This window comes from Hypanus sabinus, chromosome 1 (assembly GCF_030144855.1).
Source record: "Hypanus sabinus isolate sHypSab1 chromosome 1, sHypSab1.hap1, whole genome shotgun sequence".
NCBI lineage: Eukaryota > Metazoa > Chordata > Chondrichthyes > Myliobatiformes > Dasyatidae > Hypanus > Hypanus sabinus.
Genome location: NC_082706.1, coordinates 102668283 through 102691923, shown reverse-complemented (window position 1 = coordinate 102691923; position 23641 = coordinate 102668283). Strand labels below are relative to the sequence as shown.

The 23641-nt window shown below is 43.4% G+C and overlaps 1 protein-coding gene across 1 annotated transcript in view; it reads right to left on the bottom strand.

The window, feature by feature from the left end:
* Nucleotides 1–3225: 3225 nt before the first annotated feature.
* sntb1 (syntrophin, basic 1) overlaps nucleotides 3226–23641 on the bottom strand; it is a 111087-nt gene continuing 90671 nt past the window's right edge. Inside the window, exons 5-8 of the mRNA XM_059973075.1 lie at nucleotides 21722–21864; nucleotides 10737–10933; nucleotides 6581–6771; nucleotides 3226–3798 (exon numbers count right to left, since the gene is read on the bottom strand). Of these exons, the coding sequence (XP_059829058.1) occupies nucleotides 3706–3798; nucleotides 6581–6771; nucleotides 10737–10933; nucleotides 21722–21864 (624 nt within the window). The 3' untranslated portion in view covers nucleotides 3226–3705. The remainder of the gene's footprint in view (nucleotides 3799–6580; nucleotides 6772–10736; nucleotides 10934–21721; nucleotides 21865–23641) is intronic.

Here is a 23641-nt window from a genome sequence, read left to right as displayed (position 1 = left end):
TGTTGAGGCCAGAAGTTCCACTTTAGTCTCATCTACAAGACCACATCTTTACTGTATCTTCCAAATGACGCTTTGCAAAGACTTGATGGGCAAGGAAATGCTTATTTTTAAAAGCTTAAGGCTTCTTCCTTGCACTCTTCCATAAATGTACCCATTTTGTACAACACCTTAGAGATTGTGGAACCATGAACTTCATCTCCAGTTGCAGCCACTGAATTAGGAGTGGCCTGACCTAAGCAGTATTGAATTGAATTGATTTTATTACTTACATCCTTCACATAACATGAGGAGTAAATATCTTTATGTTACGTCTCTGTCTAAAAGGGGAATTTATAGTAATTTGTAATAAATAGTATGTTCATCAGGACAGTCAATGTAGCATAGAAATACAATTGAATCAGTCTGATGGCCTTGTGGAAAAAGCTGCTCCAGAGCCTTTTGGGCCTGGCTTTTATGCTGAGGTTTCCTGGATGGTAGCAGCTGGAACAGATTGTGCTTGGGATGTCTCAGAACCCCAATGATCCTTCAGACCCTTTTTACATACCTGTCCTTGTGAATGTCCTGAATAGTGGAAAGCTCACATCCACAGATGTGCTGGGCTGTCCGCACCACTCTCTGCAGAGTCCTGTGATTGAGAGAAGTACAGTTCCCATGCCAGGCAGTGATGCAGCCAGTCAGGATGCTCTCAATTGTGCTCCTATAGGAAGTTCTTAGGATTTGGGGGCCCCATACCAAACTTCCTCAACCATCTGAGGTGAAAGGTGCGCTGTTGTGTTTTTTTCACCATACAGCCAGTACGTACAGAACACATGAGATCCTCAGTGATGTGTATGCTGAGGAACTTAAAGCTGTTCACCCTCTCAACCCCAGATCCATTGATGTCAATAGAGGTTATCCTGTCTCCATTCCTCCTGTAGTCCATAACCAGCTCCTTTGTCTTTGCGACATTGAGGGAGAGGTTGTTTTCTTGACACCACTGTGTCAAGGTGAAGACTTCTCTGTAGGCTGTCTTGTCGTTATCTGAGATTAGGCCAATTAATGTAGTATCATCAGCAAATTTAATTAGCAGATTGGAGCTGTGAGTGGCGATACAGTCACAGATCTATAGAGAGTAAAGGAGGGGGCTGTGGTTTCATATTTTCCACTTTTTTTAACAATGCACTGAGCTCTGAGATGCATATGTTCATTTTGTTAAAAATCTACCATACTATTGGACCTTGCAGAGAGACAGGATATTTATTCAGGTGATCCTCCAATTTTCTACATCAACAAATTGGGTGAGTTGGTAAGGTAATATAGCTGAGGAAAGTTAGCCAGGTAATTACAAAGTGGATGAATACGTCTTGGGCCTACCAATTTTCGTTTTTAAGTTTTAGTAAATTCTTGACAGGTCGTGGAATCTTTCTTTTAATTTGACATGACATAACAGTTTGTAGATTAGCTCAAAAATATCCTGCTTCAGTATATTTTAAATTTAGAAAATGAGACAGTAAACTATGAAAGCAGTTGTGGGTGCTGAGTACATTTGAGGTACTGTATGGCAATGATTGGGATGATGGAATTGATGGTTTTGGGGCCAAGTTTGCAGACAACACAAAGATAGGTGGAGAACTAGGTAGTGTTGGTGAAGCGGGGAGTCTGCAGAAGGGCTTGGATAGATTGGGAGAATAAGCAAAGAAGTGGTGGATGGAATATAGTAGAGGGAAGCTTATGGTTATGCACTTTGGCAGAATGCATAAGGGTGTAGACGATTTTGTAAAGGGAGAGGAAATTCTAAAATCAGAAGAGCAAAGGGATTCCCTAAAGGATAACTTGCAGGTTGAGTTGGTGGTCATTTTGTTTGGCTGTATTCATGTATTGTTGAATGGTAATTAAACATGAACCTGAAGGATGTGATGCTGAGGTTTTATAAGGCATTTGCCAGATTGCACTTGGGAGTATTGTGTAAACTATTTGTAAAATGACCCTTCATCAAGACTGGAAAAAAGATGAGAAGTCAGACCAAGAAGGTAGGGGGAAGGGAGGAAGCAGCACAAAGTGGCAGGTGATGGTTGAAACTGGGAGAGGTGGGGTGGGTGAAGTAAAGAGCTGGGAAGTTGATTGGTGAGGGAGATGAAATGAGGAGGGGGAATCTGACTGGAGAGGGTAGAAGATCATGGAAGAAAGGAAAGGGGGAGGAGCACCAGAGGGAGGTGATGGGCAGGTAAGGGGATAGGAGAGGGGGAATCAGGAATGATGAGGGAGGGGTGGGGCAATTACCAGAAGCTCAAGAAATCAATGTTACTCTTTTCTATAAGATGCTGCCTGGCCTGCTGCGTTCCACCAGTATCTTGTGCATTTTCCCTTGGATTCCCAGCATCTGCAGATTTTCTCATGTTTGGAGTATTGTGAACAGCTTTGGGCCCATTATCTAGGAAAAGATGAGCTGTCATTGGAGAGGGTCCAGAGCAGGTTCATGAGGTTGATTCTGGGAATGGAAGAGTTAAAGTATGAGGAGTGTGTGATGGCCCTGGGCCTGTACTCGCTGGAGTTCTGAAGCATGAGTGGAAATCTCAATGAAACCTACCAAATATTGAAAAGCCTAGATAGAGTGGATGAGCAGAGCATGCTTCCTGTAGTAGATGAGTCTAGGACCAGAAGGCACAATCTCAGAATTGAGGGGCGTCCATTTAGAACAGAGCTAAGAAGGAATTTCTTTCCCCAGAGGGTGCTGAATCTGTGGAATTCATTACTCCGGACTGTTGTCGAAAACAAGTTATTGAGTATATTTAAGCAAAGGTCGTTAGATTCTTGGTTAGTCAGGGCATCAAAGGTTACAGGGAGAAGGCAGGAGAATGGGGATGAGGAGGATAATAAATCAGCTATGATGGAATGGCAGAGCAGATTCGATGGGCCAAGTGGCCTAATTCTGATATCATGTCCTATGGTTGAAATAACAACAATGGCATCCAGAAACGCCCTGCTCCAATTCAGACTTGAATGTAGAATTTGCACTGGAAAGGTGAAACTATTTCTTGGGTTAGCACCTTCCTCGGAATAGCACCCTGGTGTCTGCTGAGATTTCTCTGAATGATACTCATCCAGACAGTCGTCTGCCTGGAAGGGGAAGTACACTGACTCAGCCAAAACTGGCACGAGTGGAAACAACCACAAAGAGCACCACGGTGAAAGTCCCCAGTCACACAGTGATTTCCCCTTCAGTCAAAATAATATCAAGAAACAAAGTAGCTGCAACATTTTTTAATGATATAATGTGATTTTAGCTTAAATCTCATTTTACATATTTATAAAATCTAATTGGCAACAGCCATTTTAGAGAATGTGAAATTAATATTCATTATCTGAAATTATGAGTGTTTCTTCACTTATACGGTGGGCAAGTAGGAATAAGGCATAACATTACACAGACTTTAGTTTGTGAATTTGATGGAGAAGATTATGATTTTCTACCAACAATGACTGGAAAATTTATTAAACCTCAACAGTATAGAAAAGAATTCAAAGATTTGTTATAAAACCAGCAAGGTGCCTTTAAAATTGAATTGTTACAAATCTTTTCTCTATTAAATAAACTATCTTTCTGATTCTATTAAAGATTAAATATCCCACTCTTCAGAGCTCTGTTCTTCCCTCTGGAGTTATCCAGCACCTCCTGAACAGTGGCCCTCTCGGAGGCTGTTACTGCACTGAGTAGGCGCTCTTGCCTCAAGCCAGTAGGCCGAGCCTTGCAATCTTTGCTGAAAGGAAGGAGTGGATGATGAACACGATGGGTTTGGGACATGAATGAAGGTCCAGTTGCTAGATGGGAAACAAAAGAGTAGCCATGAGTTATGACAATCTTCAGTATAGGCATATAGAAAGAGATTCTACTTGCTTTTAAAATCATTGAATATTCCAGCCAGTTGGTCTGCACAGGCTGGTACAATAACAACATTTAAAATACACCAGGGCAGCTACATTGGTAATAACGTCTTTGAGGGCTATCGGCCAAACATAAGCAAATTGAACTAGCTGACATAGACTTGTTGGGCCAAAGAACCTGCTTTGTGCTGTTTTACTCCATTTTCATTCTAGATTTAATTACTCCACCATGCTTTCAGCTGCCTATACCCAAAGCTTTGGAACTCTCTTTGGAGGCCAGACAGTGAGCGATTGCTCCCAATGGAGGCCACTAAGGTGAATGTGGAGGGAGATCAGCCATCATTCCCAATGGAGGCACCAGGTCATTCAGATTGGGTGTGAGTTCAGAGTCACAGAAGGACTGTTCAATGTTTTGAGATTTACGTGATTGTATCAGTCTTCATTTTGTTTCTTGTGGCCATTTGGCAGGTGGGTTGATCTTTGTGTGTGGGAGAGACTGAAGGGAAATCAGGGGGTTTTGATGCTACTGTTGCTGTCCTTTTTTGCAAGTGAGGGGTTGGCAATTGTTATTGTTGGGTTTTTCTGCGGAGGGGTAGGAGATTTGTCGCTATTGTCCCAGTGGCTGGGGATTGTTATTGTTGCAGTATTTTTCTGTGGGGGGGGAGGGGGTGAAGATTTGTTGCTATTGTTGCTGTTTTTTTCCCTATGGAGGGGGTGGGGAATATTGGGGTTTGAGAGTTTTGGTTTTTTTTTCTTTTTTGGGCGGGGTGTGAGTTGATGTATGGCCTTTCTATATTTCTTGGCTATCTGGAGAAGACAAACAGTTGTATTATACATGCATACTTTGACAATAATAGTGAACCTTTGAACATTTTCTCTTCTAAGACATTCGCTAAAACTTCTCTTGTACATTGCTCCTAATGTTTAAAAAAAAGTGTTGCCACAAGTGCAGACATGTATCCAGCCCTGAGACACCAGGCAAGAGTCATTTGATTAAAAACAATTGGTTTATTGATCATTACAGAGTGTCTCTCTGGTGCTTCCCACTCCCCCTTCCCCTTTTCCCAAACATGATTCCCCTCTCCTGGCCCCCTTCCCACTATCAGTCCACAATACAAATGCACATCAGAATCAAGTTTATCATCACTCACATATGTCATGAAATTAGTCGTTTTCTTTTACAGCAGCAGTACAGGCCAATGTGTAAAATTACTGCTGTACTATGCAAAATATGACTAAGACTTTTGCACAGTACTGTAGAAGCAAAACCTACTGTAAGGCAGCATCTGCAGAGAGAAGCATTTAACAACAATTTCTCTTCCACTTCCTCCCACCTTCTCCAGATCCACATGGGCCCCAACTATGCCTACCCCTTACTAGCTACACAGAGTAGTCCACGTTCCAGGCCTTCCCCAGTAATGTGCACAAATCTTTCTCTGCTAAACTGACGACATGTCAAGCTCATCAATTTCATCCATTTTGCCTCAACCTCCACCCTGCCTTAAATTCACTTGATCCACCTCTGATACCTCTCTCGATCTCTCTGTCTCCATCTCTGGAGACAAACTGTCGATCAACGTCTTTTATAAACCTACCAATTCCCACAGCTATCTTGACTCACCTCTTCCCAACGTCTCCCTTTTCTCATTCCCTTTTCATGATATCAGAGGTGTCCTCCTTCTGCAAGGAATGAAGTTTCCTTCCTGCACCATCGATGCTGCCCTCACCTGCATCTCCTCCATTTCCCAGACATCCACGCTCACCCCATCTTCCCTTCAAGGGGCCAAAGTGCAATATTTGCCCATTCACCACCTCTCTCATCTCCATTCAGGGCCCCAAACAGTCCTTCCAGGTGAGGCAACACTTCACCTGCAAATCTGCGGAGGTCGTCTATTGTATCTGGTGCTCCCGATGCGGCCTCCTCTACATCGGTAAGACCTGTTGTAAACTGGGGGAACCGCTTCGTTGAGCACCTCCACTCCTTCTGCCAAAAGCGGAACTTCGCACTAGCAAAACATTTAAATTCCAATTCCATTTCCTGTTCCAACATGTGGATCGATGGCTTCCTCTTGTGCCACGAGACCACCCTCAGAGTGGGGATGCAACTCCTTATTCAACCTGATGGCATGAATATCGATTTCTCCTTCCAGAGAAAAAAAACTCCCTCCCCCTCCCCTTTTCTTCTATTCCCCTTTCTAGCCTCGTAGCTCTTCTCATCTGCTCATCACCTCCCCCTAGATCCTCTCCTCTTTCCCTTTCTCCCATGGTCCACTTTCCTTCCCCATCAGAATCCTTCCTCTCCAGCCCTTTACCTTTCTTATCTGCTTGGTTTCACCCATCACTTTCTAGCTATCTTCCTCCCTCTCCCCATGCTTTTTTTTTTAACTCTGGCACCTTCCCACTTCCTTTCTAGTCCTGGACGGTCTCGGCCTGAAACATCAACTGTTTATTCATCTCCTTAGATGCTGCCTGACCTGTTGAGTTCCTCCAGCAATTTAGCATTTCATGTACATTGCTTTGGATTGCCAGCCTCTGCAGAGTTTATTGTGTTTATGAGAAGCAGTTAATGTTTCAGTTTGATGATCTTTCATCAGAACCCAATAACAAATGTCTACTTTTGATATTACTCTTATGATGGCCCTTAGGATGTTTCACTGTATTAAACACACTATACCAATACAGTCATTAGTACTAGACAGAGGAAATGAAAAGTACTTACAATTTCCCCGTCCCTTCCACCAAAGTCTAGGTAGAGCATTCTCACTCCATCATCTGAGGAGTTCTTTAATTTCTCAAAGGAATAGTGACAAATCAACTTTTGCATGCTTCCCTCCTGTGCGTCTTTTAAGATAGAAAATCCATTTTCATAATGTATTTTCAGACAGCACTCCTGGGTCCTGTATGTACATGCTGTGAGGCACATAAATAACACCAGCATTAGGAGCAGTTCAGTCAAGAAAAATGTCTGCCTACATTGAGTGGAACTGAGAGAAAATGCAAACTGCAACATCAATTATTAAAAGGAAAACATCACTGCTTATTGAACCCCAAGTTAGAAATGGGGACCACAGTGGGACACCTGGTAGACACACTCCCTCACAGCTCTGGGAAACCACACTGGGTTCCCTGACGGGTAGTGAAATGATGGGAATTGAAATGGGTGGCCACTGGGAGATCCTGTCTGTCTCAGCTGACAGAGTGAAGGTGCTTGATGAAACGGTCTCCCAATGTACAGGCCGCTGCTGGGAGCACCAGATGCAGTAGACAACCCCGACAGACTCACAGGTAAAGCAACGCCTCTCCTGGAAGGACTGTTTAGGGCTCTGATGGGGATGAGGGAGGTGGTGTCGGGTCAGGTGTAAAGAATGATGTGTAGTATGCGGAGGCTTGTGGGTGGTAGGTGAGGACGAGGGGAACCTTATCCTATTATATTGTGCTGGGGGGTGGAGAGTGGGTGGGTGGAATGGTGGGGCAGACATGTGGGAAATAGATAAGGTATGGGTGAGGGGGGCAGTATTGGTGGTGTTAGAAGGGAAACCCCATTTTTTTTTTGAAAAAAATAGGAAATCCTGGAGTGGAAAGCCTCATCCTGAAAACAGATGTGGTGGAGGAACTGAAAGAAGGAAATGACATTTTACATGTGAAATGGTGGGAAGAGGTATAGTCCAGATATTTGTGGGAATGAAGGATTTGTGCAAGCTATTGATAGATAATCCGTCTCTGGAGATGGACTGAGAATAATCAGTAAAAGGGGAGAGAGGGGAGGAAGAAGAGAGGGTGGGGAGGGAGAGATGTTAGATCAACCCAATAGTCTGAGTGCGGTGTGCAAGATGCAGGAAAAGTTGATGAAATTGACAAGCTCAGCATGGGTGGAGGAAGCAGCAGCAATGCAGCCCTCACTGTAGCGTATGAAGAGTAGAGGTGCATTGCTAATGAAGGCTTGGAACACGGGTTGTTCCACGTAGCCAACATAAACTGGGACTTTTGGCTTGGTGAAAATGGGAGGGGCCAAAAGAGATATCACTGACTGTAAGTGCCAGCTCCACCTGACAGAGGAGGGTGTGGGTGGAGGGAAGGGGAGCTGGTTGGGTCTGTTGTCCAGAGAGAAAGTGGAGATCCCTGAGGCCTTTCTGATGGAGGGATAGAAATGTACAGGGACTTTAACTAGTGCTTCACCCGTTGCCTAACTATAAAGTCATCAACTAATTGTGATTGCTGGTTACATTCTAGAAGTCTGGGCTTGCAGCAAGATGAATAACTTTACCTCTGTTTTCTATTAAACTCCAAGTCTCCCTCCTGCTGTGGGAACTGGATAATGAACAGTGCCAATAAGTTGCAAACCTGCCCTTTATTGAGTAACATGCCAATCTGAATCAAGTTGACAACTGTATCAACAGTTAGTCCATCTCACCTTTAACGTATTCTAGTTTTATTCTGTCATTTCAATTGATACAAGAAAAAAAATCCACGGTGTAAAAATGGTATCATCCTTGGGCTTTACATTCTACAGTCCTCAGGGGCAATTCCAGGAAGGCTTGCCTAGTGCTGTGGTTTCCTCCAGCTGCTAGCCTGATAAGATAACCACTGATTCAGTGTGGAGATTGAGTTGTACTGCTAACGGCACCTCAAGCCAAGCTTGTCAACTGGCAAGCCTGCATGTACGCAAGACTGCACCCCCAACCAGTTTCTGCTTTGGGCAGTTAATTATCAATATTAGGAGAAAGCAGTCGACATTAACAAAGGTCAGCAATTAAATTTAGGAAGATTCAATCATTGTGTTTCAGAGTTTTCCATGCTTATAGAACAGAGGAACAGGTCCATTGACCATAATGTGTACTGAACTCATCAAGCTAATCATACCCAATTCCCTTCTGGCTGCACATGGTCCTCATACTTCCAGTTTCTGCAGATTCATGTGTCTATCCAAAAACCTTCTAAATGCCTCCATCATAATTGCTTACACCACAGTTTGCAGCAGCATATTCCAGGCATCTACTGCCATTTGAACTCTTTCCCATAGCACCTTGAATACAGGCCTTCTAGAATTCGATACTTTGACCATGGGGAGAAAAAAAGATGCTGGCCGTCTTTTCTATTTATGCCTCCATTATAGTCCATGCTGTGTTTTCGTTGGTTGAGGAAGGTAATTCAGGATATCCAGTTAGGAACACAGCAACAGAGGGAAAACATTCAGCCTCTCCACCCTGCACTGACAGTTAGTGAGCAAGCATTTGGCCTATAGTCAAACTCTGTTACTTTCCCTTTTAACTCCGTTTCCATTGATAACGCTGGAGATTTTAAAATCTTAATCATGAACCATTGAAATTCACAAAGAATTCCTAATTTCTTCAACAAAACAAACTGCTGGAGGAACTCAGCAGGTCAGGCAGCATCTGTAGAGGGAAATGGACAATCGATATGAAACAAGAACTCTCCATTTCCCCCCATGTAATCTGCCTGGCCTGCTGAGTTTCTCCAGTAGATTGTTGATCAAGATTCCAGCAACTGTAGTCTCTTACGTCCTAATTTCTAGCGCCCTGTACATTGTAGGGCAAGTCCCTTCCTCACTCCTGAGGAGTCTGCCCTCATTTTAATGCTCTGGCCACCTTGTCACTACTGGAAAGAGTTTCTCTTTACAAACTCTCTAAATTCCTTTAAATCTCTTAAAAAAAATACTAAATAAATCACACATTATATCTTCTAAAAATTCCAGGGAATACTATCCTGGATTCTGCAATCTGTTCATATTTTAATCCTTGAATAAAGGTACTTTCTGCAAGTTCTCTTCCTGCAAGGCTAAGGTACTCAGAAATGCTCCCAGTGTAACCATTGAGAGTTTATAGTCATTGAAACCTTACCTCACTGGTCAATAAGAGTTAAATGACTGGGCGTTTTGAATGGATTAACTCTGTAATCATTAATCCATGAAATGTGTGTGCATACCTCTGATCAAACTCAGCAGAGTCCAACACATCATACTACATATTCACAGTTCCTTGCATCAATGGCCTCATGGCTCCTCTGAGACAGATGACCACATTACATACTAATAAATGCAAATTGTTATGAGTTAATTTCCTCGCACTCTCTTTACAGCAAGTAATATAGCGCCTAATCCTAAAATTAGGGCTCGAGTCCAAGCCCTGCAACATTTTGGACCATCCACTTAATAACAACAACTGTTCTCTGTGCTTGTGTCCACCTCATTTCATCATTATTCCTCTCCCCCTCCCCCCCCCCCCCCACCACCCTTGTTCACCTCTTTGGCTTTGCCTTCAACCCCACTTCGACTGTGGACTTGGCAGTGAGTTCCACAACAGAACTAATGCCAGTTTGCACAACATGGAAAATGCCACAAAACTTCCAGGAGTTAAATACAACTTTCTCAAACTGGATTGCCATAGTTACGTACAATTCAATCACTGGAAAATTTGAAGGAGAGGGTTTGATTTGTCTTTTCATCAACTAGGGCTGAATATAAAGCTTTGGGTACCCTTGATATTTATCCCAAAGACTCTTAGTCCCTTCAGAAGTACAAAAAGGAGAAAAAGGAATGATGATTATTTAAAATGCTTTATTCTTCTGTCACTGTGACTATACGGAGTAGTAAAGCTTTTTTTCTTGAATGGACATCTTGTACTAAAAGATAAATTCTTGACCTTCCAATCTACCTCATCATCATCTTTGTAGCTTATTTTCGACCTGCACTTTGTTTAACTGTGACACCATACTCTGCATTTTGTTTTCTTTGTACTAACCAAATGAACTTTCTGGATGACTTGCAAAATAAAAAGCTTTGTTGTATTATACGTGACAATAATAAATCAGTACTAGTTTCACAGCATAATCTCCCATCCCACACTGGAAACACTCACTAGTTGTAACTTCTTTAATGAGTTCCACTGCTTTGTGGCAGCCCTGTACGATTTGCCTGGTCCAGTTAGACAGACTGGAGTTGTTCTCAACCCTAAAGAGGTGAGTTTCGATTCCCTGACGAGTTCCGGTTCGAGTGGCAAAGGACAGCTCTGCGCCTGGCTGAGGGGAGTCTCTCCCTGCACCAGAATGAACCAATCTACAAAAAGAAATGCATAATTAGTCATTTTAAGAAAAAAAATTAAACACCCCAAAGTTTGTGCATCCAGTAAAGCACTTACCTACAAAAGCAAACAACTTGAGGAACTTAAAGTCAGGCAGCATCTCTGGAGGCAAAGTTTTGGTTTGAGACCCTGATCCCTAATGTGTGTACTTGACCCAAAATGTCAATCCCTTTGCCTCCACAGCAATATATTCTCTAATTTATGTTTACAGCTGCACAGAACAACCATGCTCCGAGCTGGAAATTTATTTTATATATATAAAAAATACACACGCACGCACACAGATTGAAAACTGTGCAGCACTTAAATTTTTTTTTTGTAATATGCATACTATAAATACAGATTGAAAAATCACATACTTCTGATTTTATTTATTAATTGAAGGGTATAATGAAATGCCTACAACAAAATCTTTTCTGTTTTGTAAACTTTTCCTTGTATGTCTTTATTACAAATCAATTGTCTATAAACACTGCCCAGATTAATTACACATCCAGATGAAAGACAAGTCTTAATCCTCATTAGATCAATCAAATGTTTCACTTCTGGTCCATTTCTGGATTTACATTTGATTGAATTCATAAGACTGAAACCACATTCGCAGTCAGCACTAGAAGCTTGAGATTTTGCAACTATGTCAAGAATTGGCAGTTCTTCAAATTCTTCCTTTCTAGGCATGTAGTTTAACTTAACAGTGAACATCTTAATTGAACCAGTCTTAACTTACCCAGAAACAACAAATTTGAAATCACAGTAATGCTGCAATATTTTTGAGGCAACACTTCAGTTGTATTTTGTAATAATACAACATTCTCTTTTCTAAATTCATAATTGGTTGTGTTTGCAATAGCAACAGGGTCAAAAGCTTGCTATTCTCATAAGCCATCAGAAAATCTATTATCCAAGTGATTACACACACACAATAATGGCCCAGTATTGACGTCAGGATTTATAAATCCAAGCAGATCTTTCAGTTTGTCACTCAAATAAACAGAACTCGGACTGTAACTTGTTAACTTTTGTGTTTGCATACTGCAGTGCTTCAATTGTATTCAAATAGCTTTCCTGAAGGAATTTACAAAGATGCCAGATCTTCTAAAACATCATTAAGGCCAGTTAATGCTACTCGATATTATGGATTGGTCAAAATCTTCAGGCAGTAGTTGCAGATTGAATTGCTATATTCATTAAACTTGCTCTTTGCAATACTGATCAAAACTTCGTAATTCCTCATTACAGCAGTAACAGCAAAATGTCTTGACAGCCACCTTAATATGGGGGGAATTAAGACGATGTTTTTGGGCTGAGATCCTACATTAGGACTGATAAAGGGGCTCAGCCCCAAACATTGACTCTCTATTCCTTTCCTACTGAGTTCCTCCAGCATTTTGTGTGTGTTCTTGAAAGTTATAGACCAGGAGCCCACGATGTTTGGGAGCATAGGAGGTGAAAGTTGAACAGAATTTGGTGCAAAGTAAGAGACTGATAAGAGTTTTGGATGAACAGATGTACAATGAGTGCAAGGCTGGGGTGGACTAACAGCTGGAGTATTATGTTGACAGTAGAAAACTCTCAACACAAATAAATGACTTTACAAGTCAAGGGCATCTTTCATGCAAATGAACTCGGTCCATGGTGATATTTCAAAGAACTGCAAGTGAGATGAGAAGATTATTGACTGCATTTGCGTAGAAGAATCTATGGTGCAAGGTAGATATCAAATGCTCTCCTCAGCCCTATTACCTGTCAGAAGTAAAAAGGTTATTACCCATTACTTTAACTAAGGTTACAGAAGATACAAGCAGATTGCAGTATTTGCAGATATTAATCGGGAAACACTCTTTTTACAACAACGTATTAGAAGTGGCACATCTAGTCCATACCTGTTAATTAAATATAGACTATTTGTACTTCCTGAATCTTCGCATTCACAGAACATGCAGTTTATTGTACTCTTGATTGATTTAACCTGGCAAATGTATATCAGCAAAGCCAGCACGGCCCCTGGCCTCTGGGAGGTGGCAGAATAAAAATCAAACTGCCCCATCACAATGTGACATGGGATTTCAATTAAAGTTCAAGTCACGCTACAAATCCTGGAAGTTCTGCAAGCTGGCAGAGGTGTGGCTCAGAGCGAGTTCACGTGCACACAATGTACCTGACCAGCCATCTGCTCTCCCTCCTACTTGCCTGCACGTTTCTCAGAAGTCAAACCTTACTAGCCTTTGAAAGCTTTTCTGATACACAGAGACAGTTAACAACATTAAAATAGGCCCTCAGTTTTTCCCCAGGGTAACTGACTGCAGTGGTATGAATGAGGTCACTGTTTGTTCACCCTCCCTGGCGTAAAAGCTAACTGCAGCACGCAAAGGGCATCAGTCCCCCTCTCTGCAACATGACAGTGTACTGCCGCTGGAATCACAGGAAACAGCAGTGGCCTGGGAGGCGGGCCAGACTGCAGACATTAGCTGTGAGTAAACACTTCATCACAGTGTCTCCTTACAAGAACAAATAATACCATTAAACATTACGTATTACATTATATATAGTATATAAAATATCACATAAATCAAATATTTAAAATTATATCAGGGTTTTCTATGCAACAAAGATCTGTACACTTATAGTCTCTTTGCTACTTCATGGTGCACTCTCTTACAAATAATTGTCCAATCACAATCAAGAGGTCAGGCCATAAAATACAGTTGCTGTTTTCTGTCAGTTGTTATTCAGTGGGCAGTGCTTGGGCCAATGAGGCAGATCACTGCTTCAAGTATCACTGCAGTACCAGGAGTAGTGGTATCACTGGTACCAGTACTGGGGAAGGAGGGAGCTGTTCAGATGGGGCAGACTCCACCTAAACCATGCTGGGACCAGGATCCTGGTGAATGGTGCAACTGGGGCTCTTGATAGGGCTTTAAATGAATAGTAGGGTGGTGGGTTCAACAGCTTGGAAAAGTATGGACGAAGCAAAAGGAAAGAAGAGCACAGGAGAAATTACTTAAGTCTCCAGAATAAAGAATTAGACAAAAAGCTTAGAAAGGGACACAAATCTAACTTCAGGCAATTTGCAGACAAATTATAGAAGGATGGTGAGTACAGGACTGGAAGTGTTATATTTGAACACACACAGTATACAAAATAAGGTAGATGATCTTGTAGCAAAGATAGAAATTGGCAAGTATGCAGTTGTGGGCATGACAGAGTTATGATTGAAAGATGATCACAGCTGGGAGCTCAACATCCAAGAATATATATCGTATCGAGAGGACAGGCAGTTGGGCAAAGATGTGGGTGGCTTTGTTGGTATAACATGAAATCAAGTACTTGGAAGTGACATAGGATCAGAGGAAGTAGAACCCTTGCAGGTAGAGTTAAGAAATTGCAAATGTAAAAAGACCCTGATGGGAGATGTACATCAGCCTCTGAACAGTAACCAGGATGTGGGCTACAGAACACAACTGGAGACAGAAAAGGCTTGTCAAAGGGCAATGTTGTGACAATCATGGGGAATTTCAATATGCAGGCAGATTGGGAAAATCTCTTTGGTGCTGGAACAAAGAGAAGGGATTTGTAGAATGCTAACTCTGAGTCTCTGAGGAAAGTCACCACTACAACCTGCAACCTGGTCATCTCTGAGGCACGCAGATGTTTCCAACAACTGGACAGTCGCAATCTTGCGGGACTGGACGGCACCCTAGGGTGAGTACTCAGGATGTGCACAGCACAACTGACAGGTGTGTTCACTGACATTTTTAATCTCTCCCTCTCCCAGTGTAGAGTGCCCTACTGTTTCAAATTATCCACCAAAAAAGACCCAAGTAACATGCCTGAACAACTGGCATCCTGTCGCACTCACCTCAATGATAGCAAATGCTTTGAGAGGCTGGTCAAGGATTACCTCTGCAGCTTGCTACCATCCAAACTGGACCCCCTACCATTCGCCTACCAGCACAACCGCTTAACAGATGACACAACAGCCACTGCTCCACATACCATCCTTATTCATCAGGAGAAGAAGGATGCTTATGTGAGAATGCTGTTCTTGGACTACAGTTCAGCATTCAACACCATAGTTCCATCCAGGCTCGACAAGAAGCTCAGAGACCTGAGCCTTGACTGTGCCTTGTGTAGCTGGATCCTGGACTTCCTGTCAGATCACCAGCAGGTTATAAGAGTGGGCTTCCTCACCTCCAACCCTCTGACTCTCAATATCGGAGCCCCTCATGGCTGTGTACTGTCCCCTCCTTTACTCCCTGTATACCCATGACTGTATCACCACTCATAGCTCTAATCTGCTGATTAAATTTGCTGATGACACTACATTGATTGGCCTAATCTCAAACAATAACCAGGTGGTCTACAGGGAAGAGGTCATCTCTCTGACACAGTGGTGTCAAGAAAACAACCTCTCCCTCAATGTCACAAAGACAAAGGAGTTGGTTGTGGACTACAGGAGGAATGGAGACAGGCTAACCCCTATTGACATCAATGGATCAGGGTTGAGAGGGTAAATAGCTTTAAGTTCCTCAGCATCCACATCACCGAGGACCTCACGTGGTTTACACACCAGCTATGTGGTGAAAAAGGCACAACAGCGCCTCTTTCACATCAGACGGTTGAGTAAGTTTGGTTGAGCCCCCAAATCCTGAGAACTTTCTACAGGGGAACAATTGAGAGCATCCTGATGGGCTGCATCACTGCCTGGTATGGGAACTGTACCTCCCTCAATCGCAGGACTCTGCAGAGAGTGGTGCGGACAGCCCAGTGCATGTGTAGTTGCGAACGTCCGATGATTCAAGACATTTACAAGGACAGGTGTTTAAAAAGGGCCCGTAGGGCCATTGGGGACCCAAGTCACCCCAAACACAATCTATTCCAGCTGCTGCCATCCAGGAAATGATGCCACAGCATAAAAGCCAGGACCAACAGGCTCTGGGACAGCTTCTTCCACCAGGCCATCAGACTGATGAACTCATGCTAATCTGAGTGTATTCTATGTTACATTGACTGTTCGTTTATTATAAATTACTATGATTCTACATTTAAACAGATGTAACGTAAAGATTTTTACTCCTCGTGGATATGAAAGATGAAGGAAGTAAAGTCAATTCAATGAAAGATGGCTCTTTGGAGCAGCTTGTGGCTGAGCCCACCAGGGAGAAAGCTGATAATATAGAGGAGATCAAATTGTTATATTAAATAAGAATTATATGTACATATACATATAAAATACTGACCTGCATCCAGACTATATCCTACCATCCATGTACCTATCCAAACTTCTCTTAAACACTGAAATTGAGCTTGTGTGCACCACTTGTGCTGGCAGCTCTTTCCACACTCTCACGACCCTCTGAGTGAAGAAGTTTCCCTTCCTGTTCCCCTTAAACTTTTCACCTTCCACCCTTAACCCATGACCTCTGGTCCCACCCAATCTCAGTGGAAAAAGCCTGTTTGCATTTACCCTGTCTATACCCTTCATACTTTTGTATACCTCCATCAATTCTCCTCTCAATCTTCTACCTTCCAAGGAATAAAGTCCTTACCTATTCAATTTTTCTTTATAACTCAGGTCCTTTAGACCTGGCAATGTCCCTGTAAATTTTCTCTGTACGCTTTCAACCTTGTTCAAAATCAGAACCAGGTTTAGTATCATTGGTGCATGTTGTGAAATTTGTTATTTTAGCAGCAGCAATAAAATGCAATATGTGATCAACACAAAAAAATGAATTGCACTAAATACATATATAGTATGTATATTAAAAAGTTAAATTAAAATTAGTGCAAAACAGAAATAATAAAAAGAAAGTGAGGTAGTGTTCATGGGTTCAATATCCATTTAGAAACCAGATGGCAGAGGGGAAGAAGCGGCTCCTGAATTGCTGAGTGTGTACCTCCTTCCTGACAGTAACACCGAGAAGATGTCCTGGGTGATGGGGGTCCTTAATAATGGACTCCCCCTTTTCTGAGGCACCGTTCCTTAAAGAAGGTTCTTGGAAACTACTACTTACATCTTTCCTGTAGGCTGGTGATCAAAGCTGCACACAATACTCCAAATCAAGCCTCACCAACGTCTTATACAACTTTAACATCACACCCCACCTCCTGTACTCAGTACTTTGATTTATGAAGGCCAATGTGCCAAAAGCACTCTTTGTAGTCCTATCTACCTGTGACAGCACTTACAATAAATTGTGGACCTATATACCCAGATCCCTTTGTTCTACCACACTCCTCAGTGCCCTACCATTCACTGTGCAGACCTCCCCTGGTTGGTCCTACCAAAGAGCTACACTTGTACTTGTCTGCATTAAATTCCATCTGCCATGTTTCCAGCTGGGTCAGATCTCACAGTGAGCCTTCCTCACTGTCCACTACAGCCCCAATATTGCTGTCATCACAGATTTGCTGATCCAGCTAACCATATTATCATCCAGATTGTTGTTATAGATGACAAACAACAATGAACCTAGTGGGACTCCACTAATCAGAGAGGCAACCATCTACTACCACTCTCACAAAGCCATGTCTAATCAAGTTTACCACCTCACCTTGAATGCCAAGTGACTGAACCTTCTTGACCAACCTCCTTGTCAAATGCTTTGCCATGTAGACAACATCCACTGCTTTGCCTTCATCAACTTTCTTGGTAACTTCCTCAAAAACACTTAAGACTGGCCAGATAGCACCTACCACACTCAAAGCCATGCTGACTATTCCTTAATCAGCCCATGTCTATCAAAACACTTATACATCCGATCCCTCGGAATACCTTTCAATAAGATTCCCACGACTGATGTCAGGCTCACTAACCTATAATTTCCTGGTTTATTTTTAGAGCCTTTCTTGAACAGCAGAATGACATTGGCTATCCTCCAATCCTATGGTACCTCATCTGTCACTTCACTGTGGAAGACAACAGCAGTGTGCCAGAAAGCTGAGTGGCAGGGGCCAGAAGTGAGCGTTGTTGCTATTACTGAGGTGGTGGTGCTTGGGAACCTGAAAGGTCTGAAGGTAGAAACATCACCTGGACCCTGTGGTTCTAAAAGAGGTAACCGAGGAGATTGTGCCGACATGAGCAGTGATCTTTCAAGAATCAACAGATTCTGAAACGTTCCCAGAGGACTGGAAAATAGTAAGTGTTACTTCTCTTTATGTGAAAGAGATTCTTTTAGAAGGCATTTTTCTTTTTGAACAGTGCAGTAATCCCTCAGGACTGCTCTGGAAACCCGACCACAATCCTTGCGCTCATGTCACTGCACTGGGACTAGAACCCACAGACCTCCAGGTCCAAGGCAGGAGGGGTCCAACTGAGCCCCAGTTACTAAGTTAGATTTGGAGCAGGCTTCTGGTGGGAAGGTGACTGCCACGCTCAGGGAAGGACTGACAGAGGTTCCAGTTGTCTGTGCCAGATCTCGTACACTAATTCCTCTTTGAACTGTTTCCAGACAGAATTTAATGGCAGGTTGATCATTGCCAGGTGAAATTTCTCCCATGACCCTTGCTTGACCCCGCTCTCTACAATACGCTCTTGTTCCATTACTGACTCACCAATGCCATCAAATTCCTTCCACAGAAAGGGAGGAAACAGCTTTACAAATTAATGCCTAGCTTATTTTTCTTTCCTGCCCATGACAGTTGCGTTGTCTTGATCGTGCTGGCACCTGCCCTGAGGAAGAAAGAATCTCGCTGAAACATTTGCGATCTGAAGAGCTCTTTCCCACTGTTGCTGCTGTATGATGTAGGCCAGTGAAGACCCAGCGGTACATCGGTGGGAAATGATAAGTCAGTGTTGTTGGAGCAACACTTACTTTGCAGTCTGTTTTCGGATTTAATGCTAGTCCCTTGTATTAACTATTCACTGCTGACAAGTGGGAAACGAGTTACTGAACAAGTCCACTGGCTGCTCTCCTTGCCAACACTGCTTTTGTTTAGCACAGACTTTATTATAGAATAAAAAGATACTAAATTAATTCTTTCTCCCCTCTAATGAGCAGCTTCTTCTCCACTGCTGTCAGATTTCTGAACCAAACACCCCTTTTCGGAGGTGATGCCACATTCTCGGACTCTCCATTAAAATTCATTTAACTTAGAATAACTCCCGCAGTTATTCCATTGTTGATACTTTTCTCTTTGCACCAATCTGCTGTTCTGCATGTTCCAGATGCCAGTGAAATGCCTCTGAAGTGGAATTGCTTCTGTGGTGATTCCTGCACAGAAAAACCCCATAAGCAACCAGATCACCTGCTGGTGACATTGTTGGACCTATCTGTCGTTCTCTGGGTTGAATTAACGTTATTACAGTGTAGTAATTGTAGTGCAGTTCAGTGTTACATTATTTTAGGTAACTGTACTACAATTTTCACTATTAGTTATGCATAAAAGACTAAAGAACTTTAGTTCTGTTTTGATCATTGGTGTGGTGACTAGTTAGTTGTAAGGTGAAAAACGTACTTCCCTTTATCAGTCAGGACACCGAGAGTAAGTCACGAAGCTATGTTGCAGCTATATGGAACTTTGGTTAGGTCTGGATAATTATATGAAGTTCTAGTCACTGCTTTACAGGAAGGATATGGAGACTTTGGAGAGAGTGCAGAAAGATTCACCAGGATATTGCCCAGATTGGAGAGTATTAGCTACAAGGAAAAGCTGGATAAACTTTGGTTGTTTTCTCTGGAGCCTTGGAGACTAAAGGAAACCTGATCAAAGTATATAAAATTATGATATGTGTAGATAGTTAGATCTTTTTTCCCCCAAGGTGGAAGTGTCAAGTACCATGGTGCACTTAGATGCAGAAAGAGACAAGGAATGGAGGGATATAGTTCATATACAGGCAGATGTAGTTTGCTTTATGGACCAAAGGATCTGATCTTGTGCTGTACGGTCCAATGCATCACTAACTTCCTGATGAAACAAACTGTAATCTTTCAATTAAAACCTTAAGGATATTATATTGAATTAATACATTTTCATACCAGGGGAACACTGAACTACAGGAAGCTGCTCCTGGGAGACTTGCGAGGGGACGAAGGAGGTGGGGGTTGGGGGGGGGTTCCTGGAGAAGGGTTGGAGACAGACAGAGAGATCTATTCACTAGCTTCATTTCAGCTGTAAGGTTCCATCAGAAGATCCCCAGAGCCAAGATGATTGACCAAAACTAACAATGGTACGCAGAGTGTCAATGAAGGCACTAAAACAGCCCCTTAGGTAAACAACTTCTAACATTAAAAGGTCCGAGTCAAACCAACTAAGGCTTGTGGGAAGAAGCTGGCTAGATGGTTACAAGATACATCAACTCTTCTGGGAACTTTGGATGTGGCAAATCAGACCGGGCTGGATAATATCTTCAAGTCTTACGTCATCTTGGGTCAACAGCAGTGATCAGATTCAGTTGGTTTCATAAAACAATAAACAGATTACTCTTCTCGCTTCCGGAGGCAAGTTTCCTCTGGCACACAGCAAGAACAGGATTTCTCATCCTGTTTCTCCTGAATGCAGAATTTTCCTAGAGAGTGTGAAAATTTGTTTTAATGATTTAAGGGAAATTAGTTGGCATTTCAGCGCTGGCAAATCCATCATTAGATACTGCTATTAATTCTTTTTCATCCTTGCCTTTTAAAAAATATTTTGGGTAAGAATATTCCCAACATAAAAAGAGAACTCTCCTTCAAAGTTGTAATTATTCTGCCCTGTGTTCAGCCCCCTTCTCAGTAACTCAGGCTGGGAGCAGAAAGCACCTACTTTTAGGCCTCAAGCAGATCCCAGCACGATCTCACTCATCTTCCTGCTGCTTATCAGAGGAGCTCAGAGTATGTTGATAGATTTGTTGAGGGATTTAACTTGCCCTCATGGGATGTGCCCGTGCACGAGTCTCCATGCCCGTGTGACTGTGCACATGTGTGCGTGTCTCTCCATGTTTGTTTGTGCTCGTCTGTGTGTGTTTCACTCTGGGTGTCTGTGTGTTTGCCCGTGTATCTGCTTGTCCCTGCAGGAACTGCTCACATAACCTCCTGCAAATCTGGAACACTGAACGGAGTTGAGCGTTTGACCTGACACGCGAGGGTTTGACAAGTGGTACTGGGCACTGCAATTGGCAGGTCTGATGTTCTGACCAGGTCTAGGAAACAAAGGATGGGACAGAAAATAACTCTTTGGAGAGGGAGGGGTTGGAGATGAAGCCCACAAATTAAGAGCCAGGTTTTTGAAGAGTGAAGTTCTACAGGAGAAATGTAGAGTTATCTCCAACACCAACAGTCAAAGCAGGACTGTTAAATCTCAGATGGAGAGCACTCACAGGAGATATTAGGAGAGATGGACAAGTGGCGAGGAAGGGGGAACATGGTGAAGAGGAGGATCACAGTTAAGCCCCACTCACTCACTGAATGAACTGATGTGCCAAGTAAAATTGGGGATACAGTATCCAATCTGCCTTTCAGGCTGAATTCAGGTGTCATTTGTCCGCCTCAACAGCGACGGCCATGCTGGATCTATTGGTTACAGACCAGGAACTGCAGAAGTGAGACTCAAAATTCTGATCAAGTTCCGGTCTGGCCTGCGGGGAACGCATGCATCTGCAGCAGCAGGATTGTCGGTGGACTGGTAGAGGTAGGGGCATCTCATATGGAGGGTGGTGAAAGAAGGAAAGATGCAAAGAGCCGTTTAATCAAAGCTAAACCAAACTTGAAGTTGCCGCCTTCGTAACAGGAAAGTGAAGTTCCCACTGGTAAACCGAAGGATTTCCTCGCATTCTGCCCTCTTACCTGGTGGCAAGCAGTGGGTAAGTGCAGGCTGGGCTGAGCCAGGAGTCCTTCAGTCGAGGCATACTAGGATACATCAGCATGTCCTTCTCGGTGAGTACAACCAGCACCGGCTTCCAGCTTCTCTTCTCACCCTCTACCATCGGCTGCAAAGAGAAAAAGACAGGTAACCATTAGGCCAGACCACCCCCAGCCCAACTCCATTAGGCCAGACCACCCCCAGCCCAACTCCGTTAGGGCAGACCATCCCCAGCCCAACTCCATTAGGCCAGACCACCCCCAGCCCAACTCCATTAGGCCCGACCACCCCCAGCCCAACTCCATTAGGCCAGACCACCCCCAGCCCAACTCCATTAGGCCAGACCACCCCCAGCCCAACTCCATTAGGCCAGACCACACCCAGCCCAACTCCATTAGGGCAGACCACCCCCAGCCCAACTCCATTAGGCCAGACCACCCCCAGCCCAACTCCATTAGGGCAGACCACCCCCAGCCCAACTCCATTAGGCCAAACCACCCCCAGCCCAACTCCATTAGGCCAGACCACCCCCAGCCCAACTCCATTAGGGCAGACCATCCCCAGCCCAACTCCATTAGGGCAGACCATCCCCAGCCCAACTCCACCCCCAGCCCAACTCCATTAGGCCAGACCACCCCCAGCCCAACTCCATTAGGGCAGACCACCCCCAGCCCAACTCCATTAGGGCAGACCACCCCCAGCCCAACTCCATTAGGGCAGACCATCCCCAGCCCAACTCCATTAGGCCAGACCACCCCCAGCCCAACATCAGCATTTGTGTCACACCTCTGTCACAGGAAAACACAATCACCACACCCCACCAAAGCCATCTTTAGAATCAAGACCACTTGACAATAACATAAGAAGTTCATAATAGTATCGAGCAGATGGGGAGATGGTAGGAATTTTGCAAGTGTGACACGGGTTAAAGAATGTTACTTTCTCTTTGCATGTTCTCAAACTAGTAGACTGACATCGGGACTCGGTATTCTCTGAGCTTAGTGCTGACACTTTTGGGGTTGAGAAGGGGAGATGCAATAGGAAGGAAGGTTCTTATCCACTGCTTGTAAAATCTACTTTGTTAGTTAAGTAAAAAGCATCTCTGTTTTTCCACGTTTCCCAATAGTCTGAGCTTCCTGTTTGTATGAAATGCTATACTCTCCCTCTTTCCCATCCCCGCCAAATGTTCAGCACATAAGGAACAGACCCAAGACAGTTTCCATTCCTCCTCCTTTAGACAATTCCTGAGACCTCGATAGGCGAGCAGTTATTTTGTGGCCACAAGATAAAACGGGTCTGGGAGGCACAATCATCCAGCTCTCCCTGGGATACCCCTGTAGTCAAACCACAATTACAGAGCAGGGATACAGCCAGAACCACAAGATATCAACATGAGCACTCAGTGACCAGGGCTCCACTGAATTAAAGGACTCTTCTCATAACTGATGATTAATTTCAGGACTTTTTTTTAAAAAAGGGCAACTTTTAAAAATGCAGACTTAAAGTAAACAAAGCCCTCAATTAAAGGATTCCATACCTGAAGACGTGTCTAACTTGACAGAAACACAACAGTACAGCACAGGAACAGACCCCTAGACCCAGGGTGTAGTGCTGAACTAGCAATTAAATGACTAACCAAGCTAATCCCTTTTACCTACACAATGTCTGTATCCCTCCATCTTCTGCACGTTCCCGTACCTTCACTACCACCCCTGGCAGAGTAGTCCAGCCACCCACCATTCTCTGTTTAAAAACTTGCCTGCACATCACCTTTGTAGTTTCTCCCCTCTCACCTTAAATTGATTTCCTCTAATAGTAAACATTTTGTCCCTAGGAAGAAAATACTGGCCATCTAGAGCTCTCGTAATTCTATAAACTCTTATCGGGTCTCCCTTCAGTCTCGT